This window comes from Lutra lutra, chromosome 7 (genome assembly GCF_902655055.1).
Source record: "Lutra lutra chromosome 7, mLutLut1.2, whole genome shotgun sequence".
Lineage (NCBI taxonomy): Eukaryota > Metazoa > Chordata > Mammalia > Carnivora > Mustelidae > Lutra > Lutra lutra.
The window spans coordinates 1196779-1209982 of record NC_062284.1 but is presented as its reverse complement, the minus strand read 5'-3'; the positions used below and the strand labels follow the sequence as shown (position 1 = coordinate 1209982).

The following is a 13204-nucleotide window of genomic DNA, read 5'->3' as shown; positions in this document are numbered from 1 at the left end:
TACTCCAAGTCCTGAATTCTCCAGAGGTGAGCACTAAAGGCACCCGCTGCTTCAACGGTCTGTCCTGTCGCTCAGTTACAAACCGGCTCCCTCCCACCCACTGGGAAAGAAAAAGAGAGAAAAGTGTTTTTCCCAAAAAACCAAAACCCAACAACAATCATGTTCCCTTTAACCAGCAGGTCTGGGCACCCTGTGTATTTCTCTTCGCGGCCCCTGCGCGCTGGTCAGGGCCACCCGGCCGCTCAGGCCCCAAGGCTCACTCACAGCAACCTAGGCCAGCGCCCGGGCCGGCCGCGCCCCCTCCCGAACTCAGGACGGGACACAGCGGGCCGGGAAGCTGGGGTCAGGCGGTCACTCGCTCTCTGCCCCGCAGGACACAACCCCCCTCCACCGACCCTCCCTCTTCCTTGGGGACGCACGGAGCCCAGAACCTCCCCGGGGCGGCCTCGGGCCCTCCCCCGGAGCCGCCCCTCCCCAGGACCCGACCCCTGGGGTCCCCCGCCCACCTCGGACCCTTCCCCTGGGCCGCACTGGGCCCGGACCCTCCCCCTCCCCCGGGCCGCCCCTCTCCCGGACCCTCCCCCGGACCCGGCCGACCTCAGACCCTGCCCTGGCCGCGCGGAGTCCCCGGCGGGAGGCGTGCTGGGGGCGGGCGCCCGCGACCCGGAAGCGGGGACGAACACGGGGCGCCCCGGAGATGGCGGCGGCGGCGGCCGTGAGCAGCGCCAAGCGGAGCCTGCGGGCCGAGCTGAAGCAGCGTCTGCGGGCGATGAGCGCCGAGGAGCGGCTGCGCCAGTCCCGCCTCCTGGCCCAGGAGGTACGAGACCGCGAGGGCGGCCACCGCAGCGAACCGCTACGCTCGCCGGACTGCCTGGCGGCTCTGGGTCGGCGGCCTGCACAGGCGCAGCTGGCCGGCGCGCGCACGTCCCTCCGCAGGCGCAGGAGGACCCCCTCCGGGGGCGCGCACGTCCCTCTGCAGACGCGGGAAGGACCCTCCGGGCGCGCGCACGTTTCTCCGCAGGCGGTTCGGGGGCGCGCACGTCCTTCCGCCGGGGGAGCGTGCGGCGAGGGGGTCCGAGGCTGAGGAGGGCTGAGGAGGGCTGAGGAGGGTGGAGGCGGATGACAGCCGGCCGAGGTGAGAGCGGGGTGGGGGCAGGAAGCTCCGGCGCGCTGAGCGCGGGCCCTGAGGCCCGAGGGGCCCCCGAGTCCCTGGCAGCGGGACGCGCGGCGCAGAGTCCAGTCGCCTCCGGGACGCGAGCGGAGAAGCGCGCGGCCGGCCCGGGGGTGCCGTGCGCGCGCGTGCACCTGTGCGCTCGCGCGCCGCCGGGAGGGGAGCCCGCGGGGGCGGGGCGGGGCCGGGGGCGGGGCTACGGCCCCCAGTCTGCAGAGTGGCTTGGACTTCCCCGCGGTTCCTGCATGAGCCACTGCCTGCACCCGATCTCGGCCTTCCCGCCCAGTCCCCGACCCGTTCCCGGGGGGCGAGGTCCCCGCGGGTCACCGCGCCGAACAGGGGACCGCGGTGTCACCCGTGTGATGAGCCCCGAGCGAGGGAGCACCCCAGGGAGACGCGGGCCGCGCACCTGTAGTGGACGATGGGTTCTGTCGGTGAGGGCGGAGCGTGGGCCAGCCCGGGCAGGATCGTCTAGCCCAGGTGGAGGGGACACAGCCTCCGCAGATCCACAGGTCCCCGTCTAACCTGGCTCCGACGCATTTGATTTTATTTATTTACTTTTAAAGATTTTATTTATTTAATTGACAGACAGAGATCACAAGTAGGCAGAGAGGCAGGCAGAGAGAGGGGGAAGCAGGCTCCCCGCTGAGCAGTGAGCCAGAAGCGGGGCTCGATCCCAGGACCCTGAGATCATGACCTGAGCCGAAGGCAGAGGCTTTAACACACTGAGCCACCCAGGCATCCCCACATTTTTTTTTTTAAGCTTTTGTTTTTAATTAATCTCTACACCCAATGTGGGACTTGAATTCACAACCCGGAGATCAGGAGTCAGGTGCTTCACGGACTGAGCCAGTAGGGCACCCCTGCACGCCCTTTCCATGTAGCCTTTAGGAGAAGCAGATGGGAGCATTTTGGGAAACGGGAGTCTGCGCAGTTGAGAACCCGTGCAACCTGGCAACGGGTGGGATGGAGCTCAGGGGGTCCCGGAAAGGAGAGCAGTCCTCGTGCTTGCAGAATGGGGGTTTGACCTCACTAGGCAGAGGCGCACAAGGCCTGGAGCAGACTTGGGAAAGGCACAGGGAAGACGAAGATGAGTTGTTTCTCTGTCTGCAGAAGATGAGAGTTTGTAAATTCCGTGTGGAAGTAGTAGCTGTACAGACGCTGAACCAGTGACAGAACAGGGTGACAAGTCAGAGCTGACATCAGAGTAGAGAAACGTTGAAAAGCAGACCCAGGACCCTCCGTCCTCGGTACATTGTACCCCCTACAGATACACATACAGAAGAAATGTTTCACAGCCCAGGGTTTCACAATTCTTACTTTATACAGTGAATTTCAATATGTTCTGTTTTATTTAAAAAGCTGCTTGTAACCTGCTCTTGATTTCATGACCAACCAGGGGGTCATGGCTGGAGACCTCCAGGTGCTGGGATTAGAGCAGTATTTTGCCATAGTGCACAGTCAACAAAGGTGTTAAGTGATGCCATTCTTGCAATAACGTATTTTACAAGGCACATTTATTCTTAATGACACAACACCTTTTTTTTTATAATTTAGAAGTTTATCAGAAAAGCAATGTACGATGAAGAAATTCAACTTTGTGTTACATCTTGACTCCCCAAATAAATAAGGACATTAGTGCCCTATACCTGTCTTCTCTTCCATCTGCCAGTTTCTGACCCCTATATCATCATACTTAAATTATCAAGTTTTCTAATATTCGTATTGTTTTATAATTAGAATGAGTGTATGGAGCATTTTCAGTGGCTGATTTCCAAATTTGGAATTTTAGGGAATAGTATTTACAGTGTATTGATTACATAGATAGTATTCATTGTAGAACCAAGTTGTGTGGTTATCAGAAAAGGATGTCTGATTCTCTGTCGCTGGATGTGTGTGGCTAGGCAGAGAATGTTTCCAATGTCACTGCTGAGAACTCTCTCCTTCGTTATACTCTAGAATTGCTCAAAATCGTGACAGGCTTTAGTCTGCTCCTATTTGGAGTCTACGTTTCTAATTTAGCTCTGTGTTTTTCAAGGAGTTTCTGATCGCCTTTGTTTTTCCTTTTTGGCAAAACAAGAATATGCCTTTATCTTACCAGCAGATTCTTTTTCATTTTGTTTGTTTAAATAAATCAGTTTTCTTCCTGAGAGCACTCCAGTCCCCTGCTCCCTCTGCCGTAGCCCAGTGCACAGCCTGGACTTCCTCCCACCCTGCTTCTCAGTTGGGCTGCTGCAAACCCAGTGTCTTCTTGGTTGGATTTCTTTCTGTCCATCTTACTAGAGTATATTCTCAAGTAATTTTTTTCTTTTTAGAAATATCTATGGGGGTAAAGTTTTTAAGACTTTATACATTAGAAAAAGTCTTTACCCTCATATTTCACTGCTAGTTTGAATTTCAAGTTTAAAAATATATTCCTTATTCTCCTCAGCACCCATGACCTCCATTCAGTCTGAAGACTGGTATCTTTTTCTGTTATATCTTCAGTTACTTCTTTTCCTTTGTGCCTTTCTGCAATTCCTATGAATCAGCTAGTGAAAATCCTACACTGACTTTCTGCATCTTTGAAGAATCTTTCTTTCTTTCTTTCTTTTTTTAACTTTCCCCATTTCTTTTTTCTTTTTTCTTTTTTTTTCCTACTTTAAGGCTTTCCCCTGAACTTCTAAATTTTGGTATCCTTAATTTTAATTTTCAATGATCATTTCTCAGTTTTCGGATTGCTTTCTTTCCATAGCATGTTGTTACCTTATAGATGCAATTATCTTGAATTTGTCTGAGAAAACTAATTAGAATTTAAAAATTTCCCATTCTCTGAATTATCTCGGTTTCCCACTGGATCACCCTTCCCCCTTTTATTCCTTCTCTTTTGTGTTTTGACGTTCTAAAATGTTTGCTGAACCTTTATTGTGGACTTGTGTTTATGAATGAAGGTGTGACAGCTCCCGGGATCTCCTTTGCCTTTTGCCGTCACTGTGGGGGGAGGGGTTCTGCCAGCCCCACAGCCATGTTGTCTGAGCTTTGTGTCTGCTGCTGTTTGTCTGGAAATACCGTCCCATCTCCTCTCTGTCTCACAGAAATTAGTCAAGTGTCTGTTCTCCTGTTCTCGGTGCCATAATGGTTTTCTGTTTTTGTGCTTCATTATTGTCACATAAATGAGATGTCAGGAACAAGGATGATAAATGCGTATTCACGGTCTCGCCCTGAATTTAACTGATTTCTGTTTCTGCTTATTCAGCTCTTGGTGTTTCATATTCTCTTTAAAGAGAACAGACACGAAAGACACGTAACTTTCTCAAAAAGCTCCTGGGTGCCAGGAGCCGCAGGTCTTCCCAGGGTCTGGGGGTTGCATTTCTTTTCATTTCGCCTTATATCAGGACTCGTAACAGTGTTGTGGCTTCCCAGGAGGATGGAGCTCGCTCGCTTCCTTGGCCCCAGTCTGGTGCGCTCCGTCTGCTGAACGCTACGTGCTCCTTTCCATTAGGACTGACCTGGCTCTCTGTGTCGGTCTCTTTCTGCCAGACCTGTTTATCGGCCAGGGTCGCCGTATTTGTATTTGTCTTCTTAGCTCAGAGGAACAGGAAAAGAAGGGGAGCTGAGAGCTGACTTGTGAGTCTGGGGCAGTTCGGAGATTAGCTGCTCTGAGGCCTGACGAAACTGAGCATGATGGCGTTTCCCCACCTGGGGGCCTTCTCGCAACCTGGTACTTGTTTCTAGAAGGACTGCACCTCTCCAAGAGCCCCTCCTCCCATCTCTGCAAACTCTTTAACATCTGGACAGGAGAGTTGTAGGAGGTGGGGACAGAGGTCGTCAGAGCTGAAGAAGAACAGGCTTGTCCCCTGCTCCCGGGAGCTTACCGCCTGGTCACAATACTGCCATTGGGACTCGTGAGACAATTAGTGATCAGCCTGATAATACATGAGTAAGTGTTCCGTGCATTTTAAGTGTCGTAAGTATGCTGCAGAAGTCAGGAGAAGTGAGCGCCTGAGTTGGCTAAAATGGGCAGAATTTAAGGGGAGGCGAGCCTGACGATCCAGGGAGTGAGGAAGCGCATGGGAGCCGAGGTTCAGAGTGGAAGCCAGGCGGGAGCGCTCAGGGCGGTGTGTGGGGTGACCGGAGGTGGCTGGACAGCAGGCTTGGGATTCTGCAAGGCGACAGTGACTTTTTAATGAGTTGTCACTCCTGCTGGAGCAGGCATGTGAGAAAGATGGCAAGGGTCAGAGAGGTCATTACTGGGTTCAGAACCAAGCCCTGGGCTTCAGGACGCAGGCCCGCCCGGCTCCCTCGGCCGCTCTGCTCTCCGTTGGTGACTTGTATTTCAAGAAGCTGGAGAAGGCGGAGGGAGAAGGGAGAAAGGGTAAAAACTGCAAAGGGGTAGCCACTGGTGTTTGAAAGTGTCACCTTGGGGAATCAACGTGACTGCCATTTCCCATTTAGGTGATGGCCCACAGTCAGTATCAAAAGTCCAAAAGAATTTCCATCTTCCTGAGCATGCCAGACGAGATCGAGACAGAGGAGATCATCAAGGACATTTTCCGGCAAGGCAAAGCCTGCTTCATCCCGCGGTACCAGTTCCAGAGCAATCACATGGATATGGTGAGGTTGGCCTCGCCCGAGGAAATCTCTGCGCTTCCTAAAACGTCCTGGAACATTCATCAGCCAAGAGAAGACGAGGTTCGGGAGGAAGCCTTGTCGACAGGTGAGTGCTTGCGGTATTGGAACCGGCATCCCAGGGTGCTGGCAGACGGTGACCCGATGGTGATGTGCGGGTTGTAGGGGCCGCTTTCCCTATGGGGACGGACGGTGTGGCACTTCCCTTCCGAGATGCCCTGATCACGCGGCTTAGGGCGAGAGGTAAGCTGAGAGGAAGGCATCTGGGTTCGGGTGCCTATGTACCCACTCTAGCCCGTACCCGGGTTCAGACTGGACATTTTCCCTGGAGAATGTCATCACTTCCCATGACCTCCCTTATGTTCTGTATACTAACGAGCACATTAACATTAATGCTAATGAGCTTTTCTGATGAAACTTCAGACCAACCGGTTGCCTTCTGGACGACATCTCCTCTTGGTTGTCACCTGGCTTTAGGCTGCTCCAGGCTGAATCCTGTCCCCCTTGGCCCGTCGCGTGTCCCTCTTAGTGCCTGGTGCCGTCAGCCCCGTGCCTGGCCGTGCCAGGAGTCTCAGGATCGTCCTTGACTCCCCCGTCCCTCCTTCCTCTCTCACGTCCCTCACGCGATCTGTGGCCAAGTCCTCCTGGTGTCCCTACTGAGTGTTTGTTGAGGGTGTCCGCTCCTTGGGATGGCAGTCTGAGCTACCAGCGCTGTCCACACAGCCTCCTCGCGGCTGCTCCTGTCCCTTCTCGTACCGCTCCTCCCTGTCGGTCCGCTCTCCACACAGTACAGGAGACGAGATTTCCGAGACACACATCTGATTGCCTCTCCGCCCTGTTTCAAGCGTCTCAGCGACCTCCTGTTGTCCCGGGGCGGTGGGGGTTGGAACGGACCCTCCTTATGAGGCTCTTCCCAACTTGCCGCTGTGCGTCTGTCCATTTTCACCTGTTTCCAGCCCCGCTCTGTGTAACCCAGGTTCCGGCCACTCTTAGTCTGTCTCCCAGCCCTGCCGGCTTTCCTTACCGCTGGACCTTTGCACATGCTCTCCCCTCGCCAACAGCCACATGGGAGATTTAATGGCTAACAAGCTGTTTGAGAGCTGAAAGCAAAACAAGCCGGGAGTACTAGCTTGTCAGACACTGGCTCAGACCTTCTTGAAAGTGTGTGTTTGACTAAGACTTACATGGCTGCAAGGAACCGCAGGGCAGCCAGCGTTGTGTGGTCGCCTCCCTAGTTCTGCTCCCTTCCAGCTAACACCGTGACCCACCAAAGCAACAGGATGGGATGGGAGGGCATTGAGCCAGGGCTCATCGTGGTGGGGGTGTCATCTGCTTGGCGACCTTAGCTCCCCCTCTATCACCCAGCCCTGCCATCTGCTTCGGTAGGCCAGAGGAACCCCGACATCGTGGAAAGGCCATGTGTTTGCGCGGGGGGAGGCCGCAGGCACTGGAGGACAAGGAGACAATAAGGGGCTGGTAATGAGCCAGGCTCGTAGCTGAGGCTGGGACATCACTCAGACTGAGTGCAGCTGCTGCTGTGGGCTCGCAGGCTTATGGGGGACCCAGGACGTCCAGCTCTGTCTGACTCCATGTTGGCCGCCCCTCCCGTGCTCAGACCACCTCTTGGAGGTGTCCCTGCTGAAACGCCTTTCGCTGGGTCTGCCCGGGGCCCAGCCCTTGGCTCACTCTGGAGCGCCCTCCCTAGGTTGAGTCCAGGCGTGTCCCCATGAACCTGTACGCCGTTGTTCTGTTTCTGTTCAGATTCAGCAGTGGAAAGAGTTAGGAGGAGACATGATCTTCCCTCTCAATCTAGTTGCATATCCCATTACGATGAACTCAGTCCAAGTCAACGACTAAATCATTTACGTGTGGTTTTGAGCACGTGACTTGGCACAGAGGAGCTATTTGGTAAATAGTTAACTTTTTTTTTTTTTTTTTTTTTTAATTTGAAAGAGAGAGCACAAGTGCACAGCGTGGCGGTGGGGTGGAGGGGGAAGAGAGAGCGAGAGAGAATCTCGAACAGCTCCGTGCTGAGTGCAGAGCCCGACGCGGGACTCGATCCCAGGAGATCACGACCGGAGCCAAAGGCAGAGGCTTTCCTGACCGAGCCACCGGGGCATCCCGGATAGTAACTGCTCTTAATTGTGAGTGAGGAAGACAGACTTACTCGTTGTACTATCAGTTCCTTGCTAGCCAAGGGCGTTACATTTTGTGAATTTCCAAGGGACATTTCCGGAGGATCTTCTTCGTGTGAGACACTGTTAGGTGTGGAAGGATGAGGTCCTGGGCTCCAGGGGGTCACCCTCTAACTGGGGAGACATACGCGAACGGAGAAGGATCCCAGCCTGCAGTGTCTGTCAGATGCAGGCGCCACATGAAACGGGAGAGAGCGCTGAGAATATGGAAGTTCAGGGCTTGGCCCGGAGCAGACAGACATCCCCCCGGGAGGCGGTTTGTTTCCTGCCCTCCTCCGCCATGCTTATCCATGCCGTAGTTACGGGACCGGTTGCTTCCCCGTGTGTTCTTCTTGGTGGACACTTGTGCTCTGGGTTGCAAAAGCAGAGGGGCTGCGATCTGGTTTCATGCCCTTCCAGTCTGAGGGGTGAGGTTCTTTGCTGCTGTTAGTAGAAATGTTTGAGCAGGTGCGTGGGTTTCCTCAGCATCAGCGGCTTAGCGTGAGGCAGCTTTGGGGCCGAGCTGCGAATCTCGCTTCACGGTGTCTGGGACGAGCTGACTAGTGTGCAGACCATCCTGTCCTGGCGTGGCTTTTGTGGCCTGTTTCCTTCTGGTTTGCCCATGTTATCACGGCTTGGAAAGACTGAGCTGTGGTGTCTGTCGTTGCCCTCGTAAGTTCTTAAAAATGTCCCATGGGGTTTGCTTGCATTGTGTGTCCAGCAACACAAAGTGATCGCCAAGTGGAAGGGAGGGGCCATCTCCTTCCCGAACTTGTGCTCAGAGGGAGAGCTGCTCGGGCAATGAGGTGAGCCACGAGTCTTTCCAGGGAAAGTGCATCATCTGATTCAATCTGACATAATTGAAAATGGGATTTTTTTGGTTCAGAGACTGAAAAATCCCCCAAAGGGCTAGCTTTGATACGGCTCAGTCAGGGCTCTCAGGATCCGCTCCGACTCTGCCTTCATCTGGGTTGGCTTATGTTCCAGGTGCCCGTGGTGCCTCGTGGTGCCCCGTGGCGGCCCGTGGCGGCCCGTGGCAGCCCGTGGCGGCTTCTGGTTCCACAGCAGCCTTGCGGTTCACGTTCCTGGCAGAAGGGAGCAAGTCTACGGGTAAAATCCCACTCTTCTCACTGACCCAAATCGGGTCAAGTGGCCATCCCCCAAATCAGTCCCTGCAGCCCGGCATGTGGATGAGGCCAGCTCCTGGGCTGCTCACTGGGAGCAAGGAGGGTTGCATGTTCGCACCTGCTGCGCTGCTCCAACCACTGGTCCTGGAGTCCGGTGGTGACTTCTCACGGGAGAAATAGGCTCTGCGTTGGAACGTGTGGAATGGACACTGGACAGTCCCAAGTTTGCACTCGCCTGTACTGTCATGACCAGCTTCTGCTCATTTCAGACATTTCTGAAATTCTTTTTTTTGTTTAAGATTTATTTATTGTTTTAGGGGGGCAGTGAGGAGCAGAGGGAGAGAGAGAGTCTCAGGCAGACCCCCCCCGCTGAGTGTGGAGCCCAATGTGGGGCTGGATTCCATCACCCTGAGATCGAGACCTGAGCCAAAACCGAGAGTCAGATGCTCAAGCCGCTGAGCCCCCCAGGCGCCCCCTTTCTGAAATTCTGTCGAATATCGCAGGCTGTTTGCCGTCACTTTGTCTGTGCTGCTATTTTATTTCTCTTTCCGGAGGCTCTTTGGGGAGTCATACCTATGTGGGCCCCTGAGATGTAACTTGAATGAACAATCACAAGGGAGACTTTCTCGTCCTCAACCTTTAGAGTAATCGAGCGGGACGTTCATGACGAGTGTAACCGGTGCGGCGTCCTCCTCGCTGTTCGCCGTCCGTGCTGCTGGGAGGGTGAGCCTCGGTTCACTGAAAGTAATTCCCATTAAACGGACCTCATTCCTTCCTCTAATAGGATTGCATTTCCTCGGAAAGAATAGAATAAAGAGAGTGGGTGTGAATTTCATCGAGGTGTTGGACAGAGTCATGATATCCTTGAGGATGAGCCAAATAAAATTCGATCGGATCATAACATTCATTCAGAAAGTATTTATCGAGCGCCCGGTGTGTGTGAGCTGTGATGGGTCGGGGCGGGGAGCAGGCTGGATGGGTCCCATCGCCGCAGAGCGGACGAGCTGGCGGTACTCGCCGAGACAGGTCTGTGCGAGCCTGTCCCAGGGCTCCGTGCTGCCCCGTTCAGCACTTCATTGACACTTAGGCATCCCACGGTCCCCAAGGAACTCAGAGTTCATCCTTATCACTCTCTGTGTGTTTCCCCCATTCCTGTGCATCGACGGTTTGGAACATAGGATCGTCCTTGTCTCCTTTCCACCCATCCGGCTTTCCAATATCGCCAGATTTTTCTTTGTACTGTCTTTACCACCCGCCTCTCATTCTAGCCTTGGGGAAATCTTGTCTACAGTCTTCATTCTTCAGATCTGTTCCATTGGAATAAACTTCGGACTGGCTTCCTGGACATACTGACGATCCTAAAATACCTTCTGGCGTAGGTCACCTCTGCTGTTGAAGCCTTTCCCTGGGCCCTGGCTAGATCTGTATCCCCAGGCAGACCCTGGTGTCTGCTGGCTCATTCTTGCCAGAAGAAGGGACACCGGCTAACCCTGAAACGTCCAGGCCACCCTCTGGGCCCTCCCTGTCCTTCCTCCTCAACTCCTGCTTCAGCCAGACGACAGGTTCCCAGCCATCAAGAACATAGATGGGAATCAAATAAACCTCATTTGACCCCTTTCTGCTGTGTGATAGGGGTGGTCACTTACAGCCTCTGAGCCTCAGTCCCCTCCCCCGCGGATGGCCGTAGGGCCGCATGCTCAGGGCACGGTCACTGCTCCGCTGGTGCTCAGTGTCCTGGCTGGGCTGCGTCACGCATGCTGCCGTTGAGCTGTCTTCCCAGAGCATCCTGTGGGCGCCACCATGAACTCTGCTCCCCCGTTTCTCGGGGGCTGGGAGGTCGCATGTGTCCCTCGCAGGCAGTGTCTTGTGGTCTAGCACCCTTGAGTCAGGCTGACTGAGTTCTAGTCTAGGTCTTACCATTCGGGCAAGTTAGTTACTGCCTCAAAGTACACGTGTTTCTCATGTGACAACTGCAGATGAGCTCGGTCTCCACTGCCTGTGTTGAGAAGATGGACGGGCTCAGATGTGTGCGATGTGCCTCGAGTGGCCCCTCACGGACTTGGCACTCGGTAAACGGTGGTTGCTACTCCCGAGCTCAGCTGCCTTTTCCAGACCTTCCCTAACTTCCCCCCAAACCTCACTCCTTCCTTCTGTAATTCCCACTCACCTGGCTTCTCATGGGCAGCCCCCGTTTTATTTCTCCTTGGGGCTGCATTTCCTTTATTATTGATAGACTTCATGGAACTGTGATTTATACAAAATACATGTATTCGGTCTTTGGTGCTGGTTTCTGGCACAGAGCTCCTAACGCCCTTGTAATTTCCTTAGTGATAAAGGTGGGGCACCTGGGGGGCTCAGTCGGTTGAGCATCTGCCTTCAGCTCAGGTCAGGATCTGGGGTCCTGGGTTCGAGTTCTGTATCAAGCTCCTTGCTCAGCTAGAAGTCTGCTTCTGCCTCTCCTCCCTGCTCCTGCTTCCTCTCAAATAAGTAAATAAAAATCTTTGTTAAAACAATAGAAATCAGGGCGCCTGGGTGGCTCAGTGGGTTAAAGTCTCTGCCTTTGGCTTGGGTCATGATCTCAGGGTCCTGGGATCGAGCCCCACATCAGGCTCTCTGCTCAGCAGGAAGCCTGCTTCTCCCTCTCTCTCTGCCTGCCTCTCTGCCTCCTTGTGATCTGTCTGTCAAATGAATGAATAAAATCTTAAAAAAAAAAAACAATAGAAATCTTTGTTTCATAAGATGCTGTGATATTTTTATTTGGTGTTTGTGAGTAAAGGGTTGACTGACACCAGTCCTGGGAGGGAATAACCTGGGACTTGCCCTTGTCCCCCCACTGGCTTGGGGACACTGCGAGTTCAAGTTGAGGTGCCATGCGCTCCCCAGCTGTCTGCTGCGGCCGCCATAGCCACGCGAGGCCTTGGGTGCAGGCCTTGGGTTTGTGTGTCTCAGTTCGTGCGAAAGATGGGTGGGACGTGGGAGGTGTGGAGGTCAGCACACAGCTCTTGATGCGCTCTGGGTGTGCGACGGGGAGAAAGGAGCTGTGGATGGGGCTGCTCTGGAACGCTGTGTGCCGGTGGTGATACCAGACAGAGAGGGGCTTGCGTCTCCCGGGTCAGAGCATCGAGCAGAATCCCATCTACCGGCCCTCCCCGGCCGGGCCCATAGGGACTCCCACGCTGCCACGGACGACTGTCCCAGTGTGCACGGGCATTCTTCGCTGAATTTCCTAAGCCAAGACATAAGCAGCCCTAATGTTTTCCGTGGTTGGATGCTTCGGGGGGATTTATAGTGACAGCTCGTGTTCTTACTGGAAGTGATGTTTCCAGACCTTTCATGTGTCTCTTTTGCTTCACAAAAATCCCCTCCACTAATTTTACACGAACTTTCAGAATAAATCAACACGACTAAAAATAAAGCACCTATAACTTTGGAGCGTGTCCCCTGGGCCTGTGCAGGAGTTTCGGGGGACCTCTGCACAGTGGAGGGCTGCCCCCGGACGTAGGCGCTAATGGGAGGTGGGACAGGCCCTGCAGTCCTCACTGCGTCTGCCTGGTTGTCAGATGGGAGGTCAAGTGACTGCCCAAGGACTCATGGGAGGTTAGGGATGCGGGTCCCCCTGTTCTCCTGCCTCCCCTCCGGCGGCCGTGGGGGGGCCATTTCCCTTCCCAGAGCCTCCCTCATGAGGACCGCGGTCTCCCTGGTCCGTGCTTCTCTGTCCCGACTGCCTTCAGCATGAGCGTGATTCCTGGGAATGGTACCCTGCGTGATCGAGTTTGCGGGAACGTTGTCCTGGTTTCCCAGGGAAGAGCGCACTGAGTCCCCGTGTCTGAAAGCACACCGGTCTTGATGTCAAGATTCTCATTTTCCCACTTTATATTCCAGTAAACGCTCAGGAGGGACACCCCGGGCCTTTGCTGGAATGATGAGCGCCCTCAGGACGGGCTTCCTGGGGCTGTTCCAAAATGTTCTGTTTCATCTTTTGTGGGAGCAGCTTTGGAGTATGTGCTTGTATCACGGAGTGTGATTCACTTTTTGTTCCTTCCCAGCCCAGTAAGATGAAGAGATTCTTCCTTGGAGGTTAGGGCCTGTCACGCCAGCCAAGATGGGCAAACTGGCTCCGTGCT

At 54.4% G+C, this 13204-nt stretch overlaps 1 protein-coding gene across 4 annotated transcripts in view; it reads left to right on the top strand.

Annotated features, from left to right (window-relative positions):
* The first annotated feature begins 592 nt into the window (after window positions 1-592).
* The window catches only part of MTHFS (methenyltetrahydrofolate synthetase), a 35170-nt gene continuing 22558 nt past the window's right edge, over window positions 593-13204 (top strand). Inside the window, exons 1-4 of one of the 4 annotated variants that reach the window (XM_047739315.1) lie at window positions 1051-1135; window positions 4886-5090; window positions 5606-5867; window positions 8941-9625. In XM_047739315.1, the coding sequence (XP_047595271.1) occupies window positions 5609-5867; window positions 8941-9260 (579 nt within the window). In that variant the 5' untranslated portion in view covers window positions 1051-1135; window positions 4886-5090; window positions 5606-5608 and the 3' untranslated portion in view covers window positions 9261-9625. Of the gene's footprint in view, window positions 818-979; window positions 1136-4885; window positions 5091-5605; window positions 5868-8940; window positions 9626-13204 lie in introns of those variants that run through there. The other 3 variants (XM_047739314.1, XM_047739313.1, XM_047739312.1) reach the window with 3 other exon arrangements.